The sequence below is a fragment of the Panicum virgatum genome, chromosome 8N (genome assembly GCF_016808335.1).
Source record: "Panicum virgatum strain AP13 chromosome 8N, P.virgatum_v5, whole genome shotgun sequence".
Lineage (NCBI taxonomy): Eukaryota > Viridiplantae > Streptophyta > Magnoliopsida > Poales > Poaceae > Panicum > Panicum virgatum.
In genome coordinates, this window is record NC_053152.1 from 15312536 (window position 1) to 15336434 (window position 23899).

The 23899-nt window shown below is 46.3% G+C and overlaps 1 protein-coding gene across 14 annotated transcripts; it reads left to right on the top strand.

Moving 5' to 3' along the window:
* Positions 1 to 9122: 9122 nt before the first annotated feature.
* LOC120684689 (disease resistance protein RPM1-like) lies at positions 9123 to 17183 on the top strand. Of its 14 annotated transcripts, none has more exons than XM_039966572.1 (3): positions 9123 to 9390; positions 12403 to 12461; positions 14147 to 17183. In XM_039966572.1, exon 3 carries the CDS (start codon positions 14152 to 14154, stop codon positions 16873 to 16875), a length of 2724 nt encoding a protein of 907 aa, XP_039822506.1. In that variant the 5' UTR covers positions 9123 to 9390; positions 12403 to 12461; positions 14147 to 14151; the 3' UTR covers positions 16876 to 17183. The 14 variants fall into 14 exon arrangements, with proteins under 14 accessions (XP_039822506.1, XP_039822509.1, XP_039822516.1 ...); XM_039966575.1 differs by having other exon boundaries at positions 9166 to 9390; positions 14150 to 17183; XM_039966582.1 differs by having other exon boundaries at positions 9215 to 9390; positions 12403 to 12476.
* Positions 17184 to 23899: the final 6716 nt, after the last annotated feature.

The window sequence follows — 23899 nt, forward strand, 5'->3', positions numbered from 1 at the left end:
CAGAACAATAAGAAGCCAATCTCATGTCCTTTCAGTAACAAAGAGCCCGAGAAGTATGGGTTTGATATTACTAAGGCTGACAAGATCTTCGACTTGTTGCTGTCAGAAGGGCAGATTAAGCTAAAGCCATATCACAAGATCCAGATAGATCAAGAGTTGAAGAATATCAAGTACTGCAAATGGCACAATGCAACGTCTCATGACACCAATGAGTGCAAAGTGTTTCGTCAACAGATACCATCGGCTATAGAACATGGTAGACTCAAGTTTGAGACACCCAAAAAGCCAATGAAGATTGATGGGCATCCGTTTCCAGCAAACATGGTAGATGTTGGAAAGAAAGGAAACGCACTACAAACAAAGATGCTCACGTCGCAATCGGCCAAGGAATCTGGGGCTGTTGATCCCAAAGCATAGATAACGACCGATGAAGCCAAGGGTGAGCCGCAACAAGGAGAGGAATCAGCGGTGCCAAAGAAGAAGGTCACATCTCTGATGTTGCTGAACAAGTTCCAACATGATCAAGAAAGGGAGCTGTATAGAGAAGATTCTGCACGACAGCATGAAGAGCACTGGAGATGTCCTTTCTTTGTGTACTATTGGGAGGAAGGGTTGACTCTGCCGACAGTGGATAACTGTCCAGAGTGCAATGGTTTCTACCGTGAAGACCGATCGCACAAGAAGCCACGTTTCGACCAGAAGCCTCGAGGGCCGATTATCAGAGAGAGGGGTAACGATAGACACATCTATTTGCATGATCGGCTGGGGGGCAGGGTTTCAGTGCATGATCGGCTAGGGGGCAGGACCATGCTACGAGATCCTGCAGGAGGAAGGATTTCTGCCGATGAGCGAGTTGAGCAGGCTGCTACTGCTCAGGCTTTAGATGAGTACCCACATCGCAGGAATCCAGAGAGAGAGCCTGTTCAAGATAATATTGATCGGCCTCGATGGTGTTCGAGAGGTTTGACCAGATCGCAGAAGAGACGAGTTCAGAGGCTGCGTCAGACAGAGGCACTGGAGGAGGAGGAAAGAAAGGAAGCTCCCAGAAGAGGGGTCAGATCAGAAGTTTGGCGTGTCAAGCCAAAGGATGATGATGGACAGTAATCAGGATCATCGGCTACACCTGTTAACATAGCTACCATGCTTCTACCGATCCAGGCAGTCGGTTCTCCAAACCGTTCCTAATGGATGAGTTCCTAGAATATGAAGGGAAGTTGGGGCATGGGTTTATGTCGGCCGATACATTGGAAGAAGTAGACATTGGAGATGGAGATAGACCAAGGCCGATGTTTATTAGTGCTAAGTTAGATCCCGAGTATAAGCAAGAGTTAGTCAAGCTGTTGAAAGAATACAAAGATTGTTTTGCTTGGGAGTATTATGAGATGCCAAGTTTGGATCGGTCTATTGTTGAACATCGGTTTCCTATCAAACTTGGGTATCGGCCACATCAGCAAGGTTCAAGACGGTGTAATCCCAAGATCCTACCAGATATAAAGGTCGAGATCACAAAGTTAATAGAAGCAAAGTTCATCAGGCAGTGCAGATATGCGGAGTGGATATCCAATGTGGTTCCTGTATACAAGAAGAATGGGAAACTGCGTGTATGCATTGATTTCAGGAATCTCAACAAAGCTATGCTGATGGATGGTTACCCAACTGTGTGTATGCATTGATTTTAGTGATAGGTTCTATAGGAACTGGACGATCCTATTTGGTCAAATACCTAACGAAAAATTCCTATTTTCCTTTCATTAAGGTACGAGGGCTTCTTATTCCACAAGAACGAAAGCACCTTTTCATTCTTTCATATACTAGGGGTTTTTACTTGGAAAAGACAATGTTCCATACTAAAGGATTCGGGTCCATAACCACGAGTTCCAGTGTACTAGATCTTGTAGCACTTAGCAACGATATGTTGGTGGATACTGCTGCAGGACATAAAGTGATCAGTTTCATGGATGGGAATGCTGGATATAATCAGATATTCATGGCTGAGGAAGATATTCATAAAACTGCATTCAGATATCCAGGGCATGTTGGTTTGTTCGAATGGATTGTCATGACTTTTGGGTTGAAGAACGCTGGAGCAACATACCAGAGAGCCATGAACTATATTTTCCATGAGATTATTGGAAAAATTGTTGAGATTTACATTGATGATGTCATGGTGAAATCCAAGGGGTATCAGGAACATTTAGCCGACTTGCGCAAAGCTTTGGAATGTACTAGAAGACATGGATTGAAGATGAATCCTAACAAGTGTGCATTTGGTGTGTCGGTTGGTCAGTTCCTTAGGTTTATGGTTCATGAAAGAGGGATTGAGATTAGTCAGAAAACCATTACAGCCATTAACAAAGTAGTGGCTCCAAAAACAAAAGTTGAACTTCAATCATTGATCGGCAAGATTAATTTTATTCAGAGATTTATTGCTAATCTATCCGGTAAAATACAGCCGTTCAGTTCTATATTAAAGTTGAAGGCCGATCAGAAATTTGTATGGGGAGAAGCACAGCAAAAGGCGTTGGATGAAATCAAGTAGTATCTAACATCGCCTCCTGTGTTGGTTCCACCGCAAAAGCACAAGCCGTTTAAGTTATATTTATCGGCTGACGAACGTGCTATCGGATCAGCTCTTATTCAAGAGTTCGAGGGAAAAGAACATGTGATATATTTCGTTAGTAGAAGACTCTTGAATGCTGAAACTAGGTATTCTCCTATTGAAAGATTATGTCTTTGCTTATACTCTTCCTGTACCAAGCTTAGACATTATCTGTTATCGGCTGAGTGTATTGTGGTAAGCAAAGATGATGTTATTAAATACATGCTCTCATTGCCTTATCAGAATTTGATTTGAGATATGAATCGGCTAAAGCGGTTAAAGGGCAAGTCATGGCCGATTTTGTTGTTCAACATTGTGGGCCAGAATTGGGAGTTGTTGATCTAGTTCCACGGACATTGTTCTTTGATGGTTCATCATATGGAGTTGGATCTGGTATTGGCATTGTCTTGGTGTCGCCTCGGGGGGCAACATTTGAGTTGTCTTTTCCAATAGAAGCTACTGCTACCAATAATCGGGCTGAGTACCAGGCTTTGCTTAAAGGAATTCGGCTATTGCAAGAAATCGGACCTGATGCAGTAGAAATATTTGGGGATTCCATGTTAGTGGTCAATCAGTTGATCAGCATATATGAATGTAAAGATGATATCCTACGGGTCTATCATGAAGAGTGTTGCCGATTGTTGAAAGAATTCAAAAAGGTGACCATAGAACATGTACCCAAGCTTTATAATAGAGATGCTAGTTGGCTGGCACAACATGATTCTAGTTATCGGCCGATGGAAGGTGTGATGACTTTGGAATTACCTGCTGATGATTGGAGGAAGGAGATTGTAGAATATTTGGAAAATCCCTCCAAGAAAGTAAGCCGAAGGATCAGATTTCAAGCGACCAAGTATGTGTTGCTCGAAGGGGAATTATATTATCGGACGATTGATGGAGTCTTGCTCAGATGCCTTGATAGGGAAGAAGCTAAAGTCTTAATGGGAGAGATACATGAAGGTGTTTGTGGGTCACATCAATCGGCATATAAAATGAAGTGGGTGATCAGGAGGAACGGATACTTTTGGCCAACCATGTTAGAAGATTGCTTTACTTATTATAAAGGTTGTCAAGGGTGTCGGAAATTTGGCAATGTGCAGAGAGCACCGGCATCGGCAATGAATCCTATTATTAAGCCGTGGCCGTTCAGAGGATGGGGAATTGACTTGATTGGACAAATTTATCCACCATCCAGCAAAAATCACAAGTTCATACTGGTAGCAACAGATTATTTCACCAAATGGGTTGAAGCAATTCTTCTGAAAACTATGACGTCCAAAGAAATGATTGAGTTTGTAAAAGAACATATTGTTTATCGGTTTGGCACTCCGCAAACTATTACGACCGATCAAGGCAGAATGTTTATTTCAGAGGAATTTGGAGAGTTTGCTGCAAGTATGGGAATTAAATTATTGAATTCTTCTCCATATTATGCCCAAGCCAATGGTCAGGCAGAAGCCTCTAACAAAGGAATCATTAAGTTGATTAAGAGGAAGATCGAAGAACAGCCAAAGAGGTGGCATACAACTCTTAATGAAGCTTTATGGGCCTACAGAATGTCTTGCCATGGGGCTACCAAGGTGCCTCCGTATTGGCTGGTCTATGGGCATGAAGCTGTGCTTCCTTGGAAACTTGACTTGGTTCTAGACAGGTTATGTTTCAAGATCAGTTGATAGCCGAAGATTATGCACGTTGATGAAAGATGAGTTGGAAGATTTGGCTGGGCATCGGCTGAACGCTCTCATCAATATCGGGGCTAATAAAGCTAGAGTAGGCCGATGGTATGATAAGAAAGTCAAAGCTAAATCTTTTGACCAAGGGGACCTAGTATGGAAACTGGTCTTGCCGATAGGAACGAAAGATCCCAGGTTCGGTAAATGGTCCCCAACATGGGAAGGGCCATACAGGATCAGCAAATGTGTTCCTAGGAATGCATACATTCTGGAGACACTAGAAGGAGAAGAGTTTTTCAGTGCACTTAATGGAAAATATCTGAAGAAATATTACCCAAGTGTGTGGGTACATGCATAGCCGATTTCACGAAAAGATCGGTTTGTTTCAAAATAGCCGATACAGAAAAAGTATCGCCTTTAGTGCAAAATAAGAAAAGACTTGATCGTATCATAATGTGTTCGAGTGTTTTCGTGGCTGATGTGACACATATCACCCTTAGATCAAAAATACAGTCCAAGCATATGGTTCGGATCTGATTCGGATTTCTCGTTCGATTTCGGATCTTGGAAATGGGTTGGTTTGTTCAGCGCGATGGACGTGGATTGCAAGATAGAAAATTAAATTGATGCGCGACGCCCATCCATTAATTATATTTACAAAGAGCCAGATAGGCTGTTGCATGCTACAACCTAATCTGACTCCGCTCCGAAGAGGTTGCTGACAACCCCGTCCAAGCTCACGTCGGCCACAATGGCGTCGGCGGCAAGGCTGAGATCGTCAACCAGCTCGTCGAAGGCATCCCGTGCCGCTGCCCACTCGGGGAAGACCGGCTCCTACTGCCGGTAGTCCGCCCCGGACATGGTGGACATGACGGCGATGGTCCTGGCGGCGCCCGCGTGGACTCCGTGCTCGGCGACCTCTGTGACGCGGGCAGGGACGTTTCGGAGGTGTGCGGCGATGGAGCTCCCGCTCGCGTTCACCGAATCTATGGCGACTCGGGAGGCTTCCAGAAGGGTCTGGACCTGCGACTCCAAGTCTGGGAGAAGAAAAGATTAGAGTAAAATACTTGGAAAAGATCACCAAAGAAGACATGGCCGGAAAACTTACTTGCGACCTTGGTGTCGGCGTTGGTGAGTTGGTGGCGGATGACGACTTGGTCCGTCTGCGCCCGGTCAAGGTCACGGCGGGCTTCGGCGAGTTGGCGGAGGAGGTCACGGATGTAGCCTTTGGTACCCTCATCCAGGGTCTGGAAGTTGGCGGGGATCTCAGCGGCGGCGTCTCTGCAGAGATGAGAAGGTGGTCAGGAGCAGATCTGAGATTCAGCATTAACAAAAAGAACGACATCTTACCCAAGGCATGGACGAAGCGGCAGAGGGGCGCTGGAAGAACCCTCGCCGGCGCGTTTGTTGCTGGCCATTTGCTCAGGAGAAGGAGGAGAGGCTAGGGTTTTTGGAGGGCTTGAGGAAGAAGAAGGCAATGAAAGCTCTGGCCGATGAAGAAACTACAGTGCCAATGGGGTGATTTATAGCCCGAGATGGGGGAGATGAATCGGTTGCGTGCACCGGCACAATTTTTCACCACTGGATTTAATTAGGGGTGTGCAGGTAAAATTATGGAAGATGAATCATCAAATTCTCATTGTGTGGATGAGAAGGTGAAAGGTTGAGGGCAAAGAAGAGATTTTCGTTCGCCACCCGCACGGAAAGCGAGATGATAGTAAATGAAAGGACCGTTCGGCAGTGTAATCATGACAAAGATTAATTTCAAAGTAAAAGGACATTTTACTCCGAAATTGGGGGGCATGTGTTGACACCAGATTTTGGCACGTGTCAAGAAAGAGTGTTACAGGGGAGAAAAGGTTCTGCGTCGTACGATCGGTGGACGAGAAGAGGTGGTCGCGTGCCACGGTTGAAAATCTTACTGACCGGGGAAGGAGAGATTGACCAGATATTTTGGCTTCGGTTTGGCAAGAGTTATCTTATTTTAGAATAATTTTTTGTTTCTAAAGATAGAATCGTGCTTTGCCGTAATCGGCTAGGATTGTGTTTGCGTGGGGTATAAATATCAGGCCCCCGGCTATTGTAAAGATGGATACACATCACAAACACAAATTTACTCTACTTGCAATTTACTTTTTCGTCAGCGACTTCGCCATCCTTTTTCTTTTCCGCGAGTTCTTTCAAACTGATCAAGGATACCTCACATTCGAGCGACTTGGTTTGCTGGTAAGTTTTTGTTTACCGAGCAAATCTGAGCTTTAGCTTCCGGGCACATCGATGTGGCTTTGTTCAGATCTATTCAAAATTTATCGAATTTATCTAAGCTTTGATCTCGGGCGCATCGCTATTTTCTCGTTTAGATTCATTCACAAACTACCCGACTTAGTGATTTGTTTAATCGGCTGTAAGCTCCTTGTTTATCACGATAAAACCTTGTAAAGCCGATTAGATTTGATCATAAGCTTAGCTTTGTCCAGATCCATACATTCGTGGGTTTGTACACTGTTACCTGGCACAGGTCGGCTTTAGATCTAGCCGATTACTTGCTTATCGGCATCGGCAGTTCATTGCCGATCCCTTGTAGATCGCTTTTATTACACGCTTACCATACCCGATCTATTGTCGTCTTCTGTATCGGCAGGGCCTTGCCGATACTCCGCGTAAGAGTGATTCGGAAATCCAGCCGATACACTCTTGAATTTGATGGTTTGCTGTTTTCTTGTCAATTTACAGGTTAAATTGACTGGCACGCCTTGGTTCAAATCAAGTGCAGTCCGGGCTTGGCGTACGGGGCTCCTGGGCTTGGTGTGTGATCATCTCGCGTCAACAACTCCCCTTAGGGGTAGAGAGGCTGTAAAAGGATGGCTTCTCCATGGGTAACGGGGGTAAAGGTAGCAGAAATGAAAATTAAAAATGATACGGGATGAATCCTGTAGGATAGCGAAGCTTTTAAAGGATAGCTTCCCTATGGATAGCGGGGGTCAAGGTAGAAGAAAAGAAAAGCAAAAGATACGATGACTACTCGGTAAGAAGAAAGATACAACAACCGTTCCTCGGCAACAGCGCCAGAAAGCTTGTTGGGTATTTTAGCGTCACGAATAAATCCGCAAGCGCACGGATATCGCTGTAGCTTTCACCTCAGAGTATTCCAAGGGTTATCGAATTCATAGAGAACGTGTGTGCACTAACTACTATTCTAGTCGGTCCAAGGACACACCAAGATAGGTGGAAAGGGTAGTGAGGATTCCTAAGATAGCACTATAGCTGAGTTAAAGGTCGATCTCTCGGCACAATACTCGCTTCGGGCACCGGCTTACGCTTGGTTTCCCAAGCGCCCGGCCAACAGCTCTATGCTATATCCGAACGTGGAGGATTGCGAAGGACTAATAGGTCTGTCACCACCTATGGCCTACCTCTACAAACCGTGGGATATAATGCAAACGAAGGATAACCCCTAGCCTAGACACCACGTCTACGCTATTGATTACTACTGCAGTCTAACTACGTTTGATATCCCGTAGACAACTATAGCACTCTGCAAGAATATAGAGCGACGAACCCGCTAGTAAGAGAACTAATCTCACTCCACTACAAGCACTACTAGCATCTACTATACCAAGTAAAATACTAGAGATCGGAACCACAAATACTTACTAAAACCAGAAGAATGTAACAGCATCCGTAGAGGTACAAGCTCGAAGAAGAATGCTGACACCCCGGCACATCTCCCGAACTACTATCTCACTCTCGTAGAGGTACATTTGGAGAAGAGCGTCGAAGATCGGCGCCCCTCCTGAGCACCTCTACCCTCTCCCTATTCTAAAGACAAGCTAGGAAGGCTTTGCCTTTGGAATGAAGCTCTCTTGGCTGGTGTTGTGTGTCTCAAATATGGGCCCCCACCTAGTATTTATAGAGGGTGACAAGGGGGAGGTGCCTTGGGAGAGTGGACTTCCTCCAAGCCTTCAACTCTTCTCCTTGTGCCACCTAGCACTTGTTAAGTCGGTTACTTCACCCGGAGCCTACCAGTCCTTTGGGATGTCACAAGGAGCCAACATGTGGAAGATGGGCACGAGACGTGCCAACCATAGGTCGGGCGACCATAGTGCTCGGCCGGCCGAAAAAGGTGGCCAAACGGTCCCCCCTTTTGGTCTGGAAGCTGCTAGAAAGGTCCCAAGGTCGTGTTATGGGTGAGTGGACCCTTCTTAAGATGGTTTGCTAGATCTGGCGGGCCCATGGATCCTCATAAATACGCCTGATTCGTTGAGAAGGTGTCACCTTGGATTGATGATGTGTCCTCATGCTCTCAAGGTGTGTTTTCTCCATTGTTTCACATACATACAAATATTTACCAACACTTGTGGAAATGGTTAGTAATAAACCCCTACCACTACATTGGTGTTTATCTTTTACACATTTATGCAGGATTTGACAGCCTAAAATTGGTACTTAAGAGCCGTCAACAGGGTCCACTGAGGACCCCGAGTTGCGGGACCTATCACTATTCGAATCTCAATTGATGCAAGTGTACATATTTTATTTAAAAAATTGTAGCTCGACACTACAAGGCTAGTGGTGGTGGCTGGCTGGTTGGCTAGAATTTTTTTTTATTTTTAAAGGTTTTTATGTATTGATATGAATTCGCCCCTGAAAATCATTTTCAGGGCGGGCGTGTTACCCATTTCTTAAATAGTGTATTAAGAGTGGTATAACAAAGGTTTGGTTTGACTGTAATTAGCGCCGCGTGTCTGCCCACTTGATGAGTCGTCCAATGGCAACTTGCAAGCACCGGAAACAGCGGCAGCGGGACATGTGCCACCGGTGTCTGGCCCTGGACTACTGGTTGTTGCTGCGTCCTGCATACCGTCGACGACTTTGCCAAGTCTTCGCAATGAAATTTCAAGATCTATTTTTATGACAGGAAGCGACAACGAAGCACGACTCGACCAGGAACAAATCAGAGAGAGAAATTATGAAGGCATAATAATGCAGGAAGGAGCCATGAGCCATCCATCAGCTTAGCTGGCTCATTGGCATTGCTTCTCCTTCCACATCCAGGTCAAGGTCTCCCCTGCCTTCACCCTCTCCAGCAGGCTCAACCTCCATTGCTAGAAGCAGCAGGTGCGTGCAAGTTTCATCCTTGTGTTAGCTCGTGTATGAGCCGAGTTTCAGTTTCAGATTCTTGTTCTTTTCGTGCGAATTAGCCATTCTGGATTCCCAGAGTCAGATTCTGATGTGCTGTGAGGTGTTTTCGGTCGGAGTGTCTCCCCTCTGAAAGCCCTGTCGTCTGTGCCTGCCAAGCTACCACAGCTAGGCTCTGTATGTAGATCCATGTATCCAAAATGATATTCCCCCTTACCATTTCCGCCTTGATTTGCTGAAGACAATTTTCTAGTGTTTGTTAGAATATCTTAGAAGAAGGAAATCATGGTTCGTCCGGTTCGATCTGCGTGTTACGCTTCTTATATAAGTTACGGTAACACTCATTCGATCTGCAAATGCTTAGCAATTTTTCCGAATTTAGCACTTTAACCTACCTTTGATGTCTCTTTTGGCTTTGTTTGGTAATAGAACACCCAGTTCCACGTTAGATCTGAAGTTGTCAGGTTAAGTTCATTTCTCGTAAATAAAAAGTTTTTTTAGTGGGACGGTAGGAGAAGCTCCTACCAATTTCTTTATTTAAATATATAAAAAAGGAAAAATACAAAACGGAATTTGTAAATGCTGCAAGCCTGCAAGCCCAAATAGAGCCCACAATAACTCACCCAAACATTTCCTATGTACATCGGCTCTGGAGCTATAATACCTAGTTCTATGAATTTTAAGGCTCAACTCTACCAAAATTACATGCATTGACCTTTTATTTTGTGATATAATTTTTTTTTTGAAAAATCCAAAACCTTGCGGTTCGGCGTATATTAATAAGAAGAAGAGAATTAACTCTGTTTATAGGTAAACCGGGCCCGAAAACCACACAATAGAAACTACAAAATATACCACTACAGCACCTACAACTAGCAACATCTGCCGGTTGGATTGGGGCATCAACCGGGACTCACTCGACTTTGTTTGGTCGGATTGGGACATCGAAAAACTACACCAACCTACCAACTTACACTCCGCACGGTCGGATTGGGACATCGACACGAGTCACCACAACTCTCCGCTCGGACAGATTGGGACATCGACACGAGCCACCAATATCTACACTCTGCCTGGTCGGATTGGGACCTCGACCAGAGCCGCCGCGAACTCTGCCCGGTCGGATTGGGACATCGACACGAGCCACCACAACCCACAACACAACCCAAAACAAGAGAGAAAGGAAGGAAAAAGAAGTGAAAGCCCTTTCGGAAGCCGCCAACGCCGAAGGATGCCTCCAAGTCGAAAAAGGCCGACATCGCCTTCAAGACGCCGAAGATGTCGTCGATGCCAGCCCAAGAAGGGTTGGGCTTACACCCGCCACATCCGACATGGGAGATCGACGCCCAAGACACTGTCCATGTCCATAGACAGGAGCAATGTCCGAGCCAGAGATGCTCGACATTGCCTTCAGGAAGGAAATGACGCCAATGGCGCCATCGACGCCGTCCCAAGGAGGGATGAGTTTTCACCCGCATCATCACCGTGGTGAAAAGACGGCTGGCGTCACCAGACCACCACCATGTGTTGCTGGCGAGCCTCCGCGCAGCCGCAGCCAACGACGCCACCACGGAGACACTAGTTTACGCCCAAGCAAAACCGACATCGACACATGCCACCATGGCGCCGCCGACACACCGCAACACATGCTGACCAGACGCAGTCGCGAGTGCAGTCGCGAGCGGGGGGGTCGAGCAACACTGAAGCCGCAGGCACCAAGCCGTGCGTCCCCCAGACGCTGACATCCACGCCCCAGCGACGCGCCAACACAGGGGCCGCCACCGCCGCACCCCGCCGCGCGCCACCCTGCCACGCCAGGCCGCGAGCGCCGCCACCGCCGCACCGCACCAGGCCCTGGGCACCACAGCCGAGACGCATCCGTGCTCGGGCGCGCGCCCCGCGCCAGGCCACGAGCGCTGCCACCGCCGTCGCGCTCCGCCGTGCCGAGCCCCAGGAGAGGGCAGATCGGCGACCAGGGCGCCACCCCAGCAGCCCAGCCGCAAAAGCCGTCGCCGCCGCGGAAGGTGCCGCCGCCGCGGAAGGTGCCGCCGCCGCCGCGCCGAGGCCTAGGGATGGCGGATCCGGCGGCCAAGGTCCGCCGCCGCGCCGTGACGAGTCCCACCACGCCGAGGCTCAAGGAGGGCGGATCTGGTGGCCGAGGGCGCAGATCCAGCCGCACCGGAGGTGAAACCGGCCGCAGGAAGCTAGGGATGGTCGCTGGCGCCATGGATGGGGCAGCAACCGAGAGAGGGCGAGGGGAGGAAGGAAGAGAAAAAGGAGGAGTTGGAGCCCCGCTGTCGCCCTCCTTGCAGCCTTACGGACTTCCGGCGGCTTCTCGGGCGGCGGCGAGACGAGGGGTGGGGGTGGGGGGCATAGTGAAGGCAGCAGTGCTCGGGGAGGCGGGCTCCGCCCGAGCCTCCCCTGGGAGGAGCGACGCGGATTCCCTAAGATTTTTGTGTTGCAGGGAAAGGGATGTTTGTGATATAATTTCAAAGTATAAATAAACTAGAAATCTTCTCCAGAGGAGATTCAACAATTTCTTCTGGACTGAGGTGAGAGAAAGTAATTTTGAGTGATATGTTCCGGGCTGTCCTCTATGACTGGACTGGGCTGGGCCGGGCTCACCTCCCCCCGAAGGGTCCACAGTACCGACCCTTCGTCTTCTTCCCTCAAACAGGCATGTCTTGCCGTCTTGTGCCGCCGGCCATAATGGAACCCGCGGTCGAGAGGCCAGCCTCAAGCCGCCGTTACGCCGCCGGTGAACTCATAGATATGCGCAGCCTGCACTCCCTGTGCCGCGCCTGCGTGCTGCGCAGGGATGGCCAGTTAGTTGCTGTAACAGCCCGTGAAAATGGTTCCCGGCAAGTTAGATCCATCCGATTCTTGCCCTTTATTTTCTTTATTAGCAACAATCTCTTCTGTCATCACTCCATCTTTAATCTTGATGCTTGCCTCGACTGTATTTTCATCCCTTCTTACTTGATGCTGCAGAGTTTTGCTGACCTGAGCGCTTGGAGCCCTGGATTGTTGCCCCCTTTTTTAGTCCGCCGGTGAGTCTCCAGCATGTGAGCTTCTAGATCTATCATACGTATCTCCATTTACGACAGCAATTGTGTTGAACTTTCAGATCATAGTTTCCTGCCTACTAGTTGACCTGATGAATTTCTTGGACAATTGCAGCCGTGTTCCTAGTGCCTATTGACTCATGAGTCATGACAGTTCATTTCTTAATGGGAAAAAATGGATCTGCTTTGCTGATTCTTTTGTTCATTTCAATCTTCCTTCAGTGGTGTAAATCGCGCGCGTTTCATTTCAATCTTCCTTCAGTGGGGTAATCGCGTGCGTTTAGCCACATCTTGCACCAGTAAAAGGATTTTGATGTTTAGTGTTTCCCTATACAAAGTCGACTGACACCTGTGTAACTAGGCTGGCCTAGGCGCCCACCTAGAGGAACCATTTATAGTAGAGTCAAGAGTGTAGTTTCAGAAAGTAAGTGTTATTTTGATTTAAAGGAGCAATTGCCTAGCATCTATTTTGATAGTGTCGAGCAAGTCGTATTTTGTAGTCAATGCATTCCATCTTTCACATTTAACTCAATTAAATACATTTTCATTTCTACTAGCTACTTGTAACGATAACTATAGCTGAGCTACTTTATTGGATATTAGGAAAATTTAAAAAATGACTTACACTGTATTTGCCATCAGGTTTGAGCTTGCAAGTTACGCTATCCTGATTGCTTTGCATATAAAGATATATGCCCTATATGATGCCACAAACATAGCAAATATGATGCCACAAAAGTAGCACAACCTGGATTAGAGAATTCAAGAGATACCATGATAGTTTTGTCCAGCTTTTATGCTTGCCTGACCTATATTTCATTACTCTCAAAGATATTTTGAACTGAACATTTTTCATTATACTCCCTCTATTCATCTATGCAAGGCCCCTTAGGATTTCTGAAAAATTCAGATTTGGAAGGCCTATTCCCTCTAAAACGATTCGAGGTCAATGCCGCTGTTACTTTGTCGCTCGCTTGCTTCGGGACTAAAAGAGGACCGCCACTTCAACCGGATCTGCTGCTTCGTCCTCTTTTTATTCCCGTACCGCAGCGAGCGGGAGGCCGATGTGTTTAGCGAACGGGGCGGGTTTTAGCGCTGCACTTTGGATCCCGGCCGTCGGACTCAATTAAGGCAGGCCATCAGAAATGGGGAGGAAGTAAATGGGCCTCTCTCCATGCTAATTGTTCCTTGGTCTTTGAGTCAATGATAAATGGGCCTTGGATAGTTGAATGGAGGGAGTACAATTTATTGATGATATTAAGGCTGATTAGCTAAACTCCTGTATGTAATGATTTTCAGTAAAAAGGGTTCTACTTTAGAGGTTGCATTAGAGAATTACATTAGCCACTCATTGCCTATTAGATCTCAGATGATGAAGCCTGGTTATACATTTTCTGCTGTACTGACACAGTGTACTCTGTTGATTGGTATGGTTCTATTCAGTATCACCATGCCTTGAGTTTTTGCAAAAATAAGAAAGCGAACAAGCTACACAGTCACACCGTAAAAATTAGAATTAAATATCAAAGAAGCCGCAAGTTATCCAGGAAAACTACCAGTTATAAATAACAGTATTCAAGAAAAATGCTGTCTGGACTTGCAAGTTAAACTTACATTTCATTGAAAATTTTCTTTGTATGCTGTAACATGATTGATTTCATTTTCTTCAGCAGACATGGCAGAAGCTGTACTCCTTGCTCTCACAAAGATCGGTAGCGTTTTAGCTGATGAAACGGCCAAGACCATGCTGGCCAAACTGTCTGAAAAGGTTAATAATCTGAGAGATCTGGAAGACAAGATCGAGCAAATAAGGATGCAACTGACTGCCATGAACAACGTTATACGGAAGATTGGTACAGTATACCTAACTGATGAAGTTGTCAGGGGTTGGATTGGGGAAGTGCGAAAGCTGGCCTACCGTGTTGAGGATGTAATGGACAAGTACTCATATCACACACTTCAAATGGAGGAAGAATGGTTTCTGAAGAAGTATTTCATAAAAGGATCACATTATGTCTTGGTTTTTAGTCAAATTGCAGATGAGGTGGTCAAGATCGAAAAGGAGATCAAGAATGTTATAGAACTTAAAGAGCAGTGGTTGCAGCCATCACAGCTTGTTCCTGACCAGTTTATTGAGATGGAAAGACAACGGTCCCAAGACAGCTTCCCTCTACTTGTCAAAGATGAAGATCTTGTTGGGATTGAAGATAACAGGAGAACACTCACCGAATGGCTGTATTCTGACGAGCTTGACAGCACGGTGATAACGATATCAGGTATGGGCGGACTTGGAAAAACCACCCTTGTTACAAATGTTTATGAACGTGAAAAAATCAACTTTTCTGCTCCTGCATGGATGGTTGTGTCCCAGACCTACACTATGGATGCTCTGCTTAGGAAGTTACTCATGAAGGTTGGTGATGAACAACAAAATATTGACAAACTGGATGTGCATGATTTGAAAGAAAAAATAAAGCAAAAGCTCAAAAATAGGAAATGCTTGATTGTATTGGACGATGTCTGGGACCAAGATGTGTACTTTCAAATGTCTGATGCATTCCAAAATCTCCAGGCAAGCCGCATCATAATCACGACAAGGAAGAATCATGTGGCTGCTCTTGCTCACCCAACACGTCGCCTTGATCTCCAGCCTCTGAGCAACATTCATGCGTTTGATCTCTTCTGCAGAAGGACTTTTTATAACAAGAAGGACCACACATGCCCCAATGACCTTGTGAAGATTGCTACTTCTATAGTAGATAGGTGCCAGGGATTGCCACTAGCAATTGTATCAATTGCCAGCCTATTATCTTCAAGGCCACGGACATATTACATATGGAATCAGTTGTACAATCAGCTTCGAAGTGAGCTATCAAAAAATGATCATGTCCGAGCAATTTTGAACCTGAGCTACCATGATCTATCAGGAGATATCAGAAATTGCTTCTTGTACTGCAGCCTCTTCCCTGAAGATTACCCAATCTCACGTGAGAGCTTGGTGAGGCTTTGGGTTGCAGAAGGCTTTGTGGTGAGCAAAGAAAACAATACATCGGAGGAGGTAGCTGAGGGAAACCTCATGGAACTAATCCACCGCAATATGCTGGTAACAATGGAAACTGATGAGCAGGGAAGGGTGAGTACATGTACAATGCATGATATCGTGCGAGATCTTGCCCTTGCTGTTGCAAAAGATGAGAGGTTTGGCACTGCAAATAATTATAGAGCAATGATACTGATGGATAAGGATAAGGATGTTCGACGCCTATCGTCTTATGGGTGGAAAGACAATGCATCACTAAAAGTTAAACTTCCACGTCTTCGAACTCTAGTGTCACTTGGGACAATTTCATCCTCCCCAGACATGTTATTGTCAATTTTGTGTGAATCCAGTTACCTAACTGTTCTTGAGCTACAAGATTCTGAAATTACTGAAGTGCCAGCATCTATAGGGACTCTGTTCAACCTACGTTACATCGGCTTGCGCCGTACCAAGGTCAGATCACTCCCTGATTCTGTTGAGAAGCTCTTGAACCTTCAGACTCTAGACATCAAGCAAACAAAAATAGAGAGACTGCCACGAGGGATCTCTAAGATTAAGAAGCTACGACACCTTTTAGCTGACAGATATGCTGATGAGAAGCAGTCGCAGTTTCGGTACTTCATTGGGATGCAAGCACCTAAAGATCTGTCGAACTTGGAGGAACTGCAGACTCTTGAGACTGTGGAAGCCAGCAAGGATTTGGCTCAACAACTGAAGAAACTGATGCAGCTAAGGACTGTGTGGATTGACAACATTTGTGCTTCTGATTGTGCCAATATATTTGCCGCCCTATCAAATATGCCACTACTTTCCAGCTTGCTTCTTTCTGCAAAGGATGAAAATGAGGCACTTTGCTTTGAGGCTCTCAAACCAAGGTCGACAGAACTTCATAGGTTGATTATCAGAGGGCAGTGGGCTAAGGGAACACTACAGTGCCCAATATTTCGAGGCCATGGGACACATCTCAGGTATTTAGCCTTAAGTTGGTGTGAACTTGGGGAAGATCCACTGGAGATGCTCGCACCACACTTGCCAAACCTCACAAACCTGAGACTTAACAACATTCGTAGTGCAAAGACTTTGGTTCTTCCTGAAGGATCATTTCCCCACCTTAAGATGCTTGTGTTGAAGCACATGCCTAATGTCAACCAGCTGGTGATAGGGAAAGGTGCCCTCCCTTGCATTGAAGGTCTGTACATTGTGTCGCTGTTGGAGCTAGATAAGGTCCCTCAAGGCATCGAATTGCTTCGTTCCCTGAAGAAGCTCTGGCTGGTGAACCTGCACAAGGGCTTTCTACCTCAGTGGAACAAGAGCGAGATGCACCATAAGATGCAGCATGTCCTAGAGATTCGTATTTAGGCGTGGTGGATTGGTTCCTTCTGCATTACTATTCTTCTATGGATCTAGTACTTGCAACCATCTCCAACATACTGTTACTGAGTCATTGACATCTTCGACTGTGCTCCACATTTCAATCTGGATCAAATTACTGGTGACTATAGCAGTGCTTAAAAATTGTGAAATGTTTATGTTTGTTGTCTTTGGGAAGCTCGCCCAAGTATTTGTACTGCTTATTCAGTTGCTCTCTGTTTTATTTTATTGTAAGAACAAGTGCCATTTGAATTTGATTCAATTATGTCAATGACGCATTCAATATTTCATCTCCATGCTATGGGGAATCTCTCAATCTGTTCTATAGAATCCAAAGATCACGACTTCTAGTGAGTTTGGGTGAAGAGAAAACTTGTAACTTCCAAATAGCACTGAATGGAGGGGGCCTGCACCGTGCGGCAATCTTAGGTCGATGGCTTGCACATGCTGGTAGCGGTCACAACTGCAGGCTGCAGGTGGCGACTGGCGGGTGGCGGCAATGGTGACATGGTGTGATGTTGCTTGGCTTGCAACAGTTCGGGAGACATAGGCGACGACGGTTTGCTCATTTTTAGTAATTAGTGGGGTATACACCATCTGCCGATACCAAACTCTATCCCTTCAGGGAAGAACTCTATGAGCAAGCACTTTATAAAGTGAAGAATAGAGTCACATAAGTCGAAGACCTATACCTGCCTCTATAGGAACGAACAACACAACATAGCCTTTTTTCAAGCAAGTTGGGATAGACTAGAGATGAAACACGAAAGAAATAAGTTCAAGGTTCAGGCACATTGATAGCTAGTCTCCAAGCGCTCCTATCCAAAACTATCTCTTTAGAGATATTCCAATCCTTAAGGTATCTCTTAACCGACTCATCTCACGTCAGTTTAGGTCTACCTCTACCCCTCTTTACATTATCGACCCGCTCAAGAACCCCATTACGCACCGGCATCTCAGGAGGCCTTCGTTGGACATGTGCAAACCATCTCAGCCGATGCTGGGTAAGTTTCTCCTCAATTGGTGCCACCCCGACCCTATCCCGAATAACTTCGTTCCGGACTCTATCCCTCTTTGTGTGCCGCAAAACCACCGCAACATCCGCATCTCTACTACACTCAGTTGCTGGACATGTCGCTGGACAGTAACGAATGCTGGACAGGAACGAGCAACAAAAAAGAAGAAATCAGTAATTGATACGACGATTGATCAATCACAGTAAGAAAGAAAGAGCATGCGTTTACCTAACTAGTTAGGACGCTCTGCTCCGAGCACCTCGCCGGCTCCCCCTCCGTACGGCGCCAAGGACCCGCCGGCCTCAAATTGACCACGCAAACGGCATGGGCATGCTAAGAGACTCACCCCAAAGCAGCACAACACGACAGCAGGGCCCCAAATCGACTGGAACACGGTCGACCACGACGGAGGCGGCGGCGGAAAGCTGAACATCGACGAACTTCGTGTTCCGGCCAACCTGCTGCACAAATCGACCAACGGTCAAGCCAGAGATCACTACGGCATCAAGACGAGCATGAGACAAAAGCAAGGAGGAAGAGAACGCGGCCGGAGAAAGCGGGCCACAGCAAGGCGGTCCGCGGCAGTGCGCCGGCCGGCCGCGAGGAAGAACGGGGCGGGTAAGCAGCTCCGGTACTGCGGGGCGCAATTGAGCGGTGCAAGAGGTGCACAAGGATGAGGAGAACACATTGACATAACCAATTTGGATGGAGGGTGAACGGAGTGGCTGGATTATGCCGGCGCGGTGGAGCTCGGCTAGGCCGCCGGTGTGCGCGGGGGAGCTCTGGCCGGCCGCCGCGGGCTCGGGCGCAGACGAGCTCTGCCCAGCAGCCGCGAGCGTGCGTGCCGAGGAGCTCCGCCACGTCCACCGTGGGCGCAGGCAAGCTCCGCCTGGAGTCCGCCCGGCCGGTGCGAGCGCGCTCCGGGGGAGCTCCGCCCTAGCCGCCATGGGTGCGTGTGGAGGGCAGCTGCGCCCCGGCCGCCGCAGGTGCAGGCAAAGGCAAGCTCGGCTCGGCCGCCGGTACGCGCGAGGGAGCTCCGGCCGGCCGCCACGGGCGCGGGCGCAGGCGAGCTCTGCCCGGCGGCACGCTCGCGCTCACCGGGCCAGGTGCCACCGTGGCACGTCCACGTCGGATGCGGGCGATGGCGTGGCAAGTTTTGGACCTCAAGTGACTCACTTAAATAGATTCTGGACCTAAAAATATATTTTCAAAGTTCATGGATCTGAACAGAACAGCTCAACTAGTTTAAGAACATACAGTGCATTTTACTCTATGAAAAAACTAACTACAAGTAAGAACATCTCCAGGCTGAATTTGGTTGAGCCGTGCGCCTCCTCCGTCTAGGGCCAGTGTTTATTGACGTTGCTTTTCTTTAAAATTCAACCCCTTTTCCCCTCTTTCATAAATGCAAAGTGTGTCATATCATCTTCTAAAATTTCAACTTAAAAACCCACCTATACATAGAGAAATTAAAAAGACAAATTGTACTAGGGGTTAATTTGAACGAAAGAGTATAGATAGTTTGGTTGGTAAAATGAACCAAACAATAGTTTAGCGGTTATATTCGGACTTTGGCTATAGTTAAGGGAGTATATTAGACTTTTTCGTCCCAAAAAAATCATTGGCACTAGCAAGAGTTCATGATGAGGTGATTTATTGGTTGATATATAAGATTGTTTTCTCCAATCGGATTGCTATGCATACCAAGCACTCCCAAGAAAATGCCACCCCCCTCCCCCTGCTCGCAATAAGTTCATGCTGTGTCCGCGTCTCACCACTCCTGCTGTGCAGCACGAAACGATCCGCCACGATGGCGGTAGCAAGGAGCTTGCTTGTGGCTACCATGGTGGGTGTGGAGGGCCTCAGCCCTCGGGTAGTAGATTTCATAGGGTACTTGTCGCGGTTTTCATTGGCAAAAATTGGATTTGGGAAGAAAGGTAGGAGGATGGGGATGATGTAGCAGGGCTACATGTCAGTGAGATGGAGATAGAAATGTAGCGGGGTATTCTAGTCTATATGGAAATATCAGATCATGCAGGTGGATCTATATGCATAATAAATGATGTACATGTACAGAATGACATATTTCAAGTAGAGAAATAATTATTGAGCGCGTTGGGTCAAGCTCGAGCTGGAGCTCAAGACACGCGCGCCCTACTGTGGTCCCGTTGGAAATATTTGGGCTGCTTCAGCGCATGTGTTTTTATGTATTTTACTTCTTTAAAATGCAACAGCTTTCTTCTCGAGTGTCCTTTTTGAAATCCGTTTGTACCAGTGCATTTTTCTTACCCTAAGATATATGGTGGTCAGGTGTTGATTGGTTGGTAGGCTTAGTCCCTAGCTAGTCTAGGACCAATCCAAGCTATCCTTCACCAGGCTAATAAATCAATGCAAGTTATGCTGGTGTTACATTAATGTCTATATAAGGCCCTGTTTAGTTCCCAAAAAAATTTGCATACTGTCCGTCACATCGAATTTTCGGACATATGCATAGAGCATTAAATGCAGTTGAAAAAAAAACTAATTACACCATCTAACTGATTAGCACGAGCTAAATCTTTTAAGCCTAATTAGTCCATAATTAGATATTATTTGTCAAATAACAACGAAATGTGCTACAGTACCAAAACCCAAACTTTTTCACCAACTAAACACACTCTAAGTTGATGTAGATCGTATTGGCATCCATGGGATTAAAGCACACATGATGTAGATCGTACAAGTCCCTCTTGAAACTTCGAGTACAAACCCAGCCCATATCCCAGTCCCATAGCTTCATCAGATGGTCATCAGCCGAAGACAGAAGATAAGGTTGAGTTGCATGAACTGCCAGTGATCTTATTGCTCCCCTGTGAGCATCAATTACCATAACATTTTCTAATTTATAAGTATGTGTGTACACGTGAATTGTCCCCCGACTATCTCCTGATACAGCCCATTCTTGTCTTGCAATAAACTTCACTGCAAGATAACGACGCTTGCCCTCTGTTATAATGTGGAATGTATCAAATGCATTTGACTGCCAATGACATGAACAGAAGTTAACAATTTCGATATGAACAAACTGTTAGAAGCTCAATTTTCACTCTCATTGAGCTGAGAGGATGACACTCAGTGTTGGGGTAATTTTCTGGGGTTTTTCATTCACTCAAACACAATGTCATGCCTTCCAACGGGAGGGGTGGCAACACATTTATACACAGCTGCAAGGCAGCCAGCACTAAGGCATATTCTACTCCTAGTCTAAGATGCCAAATGAAAGGACTAATTGCTGTCCTATCTAGATGCTAAAGCAGTCCAAGATGTTGTCCTTTAGGTCAGCAATGGTGCTAGTGCGTGCTGCAGAAAATGAGATGCTGCAGCCCCACACAGGACTACAAGTACAGCCCCACAAAAACCACAAGCACAGGACTTATTCCCTTCACAAACAAAGTAGTACAACTATATGAATGGGTCATATATATTCAGTGTCTTATGTACCCTACTGTATCTCCACGACACTTATAGAAATAAATAAAATGCTACTGCACAAGTCAAATTTTCTAGAATAAGCTATTTGCATCCACAAAAGCAGTTATATTGACAGCTACATTTGAAGGTGTAAGCTTCATTTTATCCACAGTTTCTTCATGATCGTATTGCTACAGTTCAAATATAGCTACATTTTTAATAGCTCACACTATTTTGGTTACATCAACGATGCCGAAACAATCGTTATTCAGCCACGTACCTGGAGGTTTTTCTTTGAAATGCAAACTCCTTTGGCATGTCCGGTCAAAATCCTGTCATGTAATTAAATAATTAGGATTGGTGTTACAAACACTAAATGCACACTTTGAGGAGGAGTTCATCCTATGGTTTGTGATTTTGGAGACTAACATGTTTGCAAGTTTATCTTTTGTAGTCTCTTTTCGGAGTTAACACTCTTAGAGAATGTTGCTCACGCTCAATGTGAATTAACAACTCTATAAGAGTGATTAGATAAAGTAGTGTGCTTTCATGCATATTGAGCTAGGCCTTATTGAACTTAAATTTCTATATCTAAGTTCATAGGTTATGTGCTCATACATTTGTTCACCTTGGCATACCCAAGTACCTCTCACTTTTCTTTTCAAGTGGTACAAACAAGGTAACTAAGTGACCCCCGGAGGTAAGCAAGGTTCTAAAAACTCTTTCATTTGGTATGCAAGGTTCCAAAAACTCTTTCATTTGGTATATTTATTATTTCTTTATTCTTTAGAGCTACCTCTGTGTATGATATGATCTAAGCTTTCTTGGTCTAAATACCTAGTTGTGTACTTAATTTTCACATTATCATTTTCGTACACACACTTGTGGAAAGTTTAGCACATGTCATGCAAGTTTCATGTTTTGTGATCCACCTTAGTAATCATTCAAGTGGTATCTTCATTGATATCATACACATGGATCATGACTCATGGAACTAACTCCCTAGGCTACTAACTTTTCCCTTTGAGCTATATTATTTTGCAATGCCTTTTTAGGTGATTTGACTCCAAAGGGGAAGAAATGTGGATCAAAGCAAGTATCTCCCATAGGGGGAGGAATATCTTCCAATGGGGGAGAAATATGGGGAGAAGAAAAGGGGAGAAAATCATGGATTTAGGGGGAGGTCAAGTCGACATTGGATGGTGGTAAGCATCCAAGCAAGTGTAAGTGGTTCAAATTGTCAATTTTTGCAAATTTATGCTTTGCTTTGATTGTGTTGTCATCAATCACCAAAAAGAGGGAGATTGTAACGAACAAGGCCCTATTTAGGCCATTTCGAGTGATTTTGGTGATCGTATGACAACGCAATCAATGGGACTAACGAGTTTGCGAGATCATACTTGTAGGATTTCTTAGGTCACTTGGATGATGTCCAAACCATATCTGAGACGTCCAAAGCGCCGTCGAGACGAGATGTCCAATGCACCGTCGAGTCGAGATGCCCAATGCACCGCCGAGACGAGACGTTCAATGCACCGTCGAGACGAAGCGTCCAACCCACCGCAGAGATATCAAGTCGCAGTAAAAAAGCAGAGACGAAGCCTTGTGCTGAAAATCTGGGTTCCCCTCCTCACTTCGTCTAGCACAACCACGTCGCCAGCATCGCCATCTCGTCCCTGACTACTTCGTCTACTCCAGCAACAGCAGGCGTTGGCACCTTCTACCTCGCCTTCTTCTACGCTTGCGACCGCCATGGAGGCCTTCTCTGCTGGTCCCCCTCGGCGACAGCATCTGGTTGTGCATCCTCCCTTGCATGTCCGGTATTGGCAACACCGGTGCGTGCCCATCGTCCCCGATGCGTTCTCGAGCCTGGCAAACTCGGGCATGTGTCGCCCGATGGCCTAACTGCATCGACTTCAGCGTCGCCCCCCTCTACGACTGCCTCAACGCGTTGCTATCTTTGTCTCCGGCGTCTTCTCCATTACGCCACCACCATGGCGCCTCCTCGTGCGCCCACGGCTTCATGTGCAGCTATCTCGTCTTCGGCTACCTCGACAGCTCTACGTTGACCACGGCTATCCTATGCACGGCATCTTCAACCATGGCTCCTCGCCCTCAAGCTCGGCTACCTCGACATCGGCACAAAGGGCTACCATCCGCATGAGTTACTCGCCGGTTTTCTCTCCAGTCACAGCATCCGCACCGCACCGACGTTATGACTGCGGGGGGATGTTAGTCCGTTGGCTTCTGCTTTCGGCTTCTTCTCCAGTCTCAGCATTTGCGGTGCTCCCGCTGTGACTGCGGGGGAGTATTAGAGTATATTTGGTAGTTGTAGATATACGTATCGTAAACTGCTATATGTATCCCGGGGAGCCTTGCCCCCCAAGTCTTGTACTCTTATATATACCGGCCGAGGCCTCAATGCAATACATCCACAACATTACACCAATCCTATTATTCTACAGTGTCCAAATGACCGCTGCAACGAGTTGGACAAGTGGAACAAGAAATAGGAAATTTCCAGTGGGGTCGGATAATCCGAATGT

Bases quoted from the DNA above. Each gene is read 5' to 3' on its own strand.
- LOC120684689 (XM_039966572.1), top strand. From the start codon at position 14,152: ATGGCAGAAGCTGTACTCCTTGCTCTCACAAAGATCGGTAGCGTTTTA.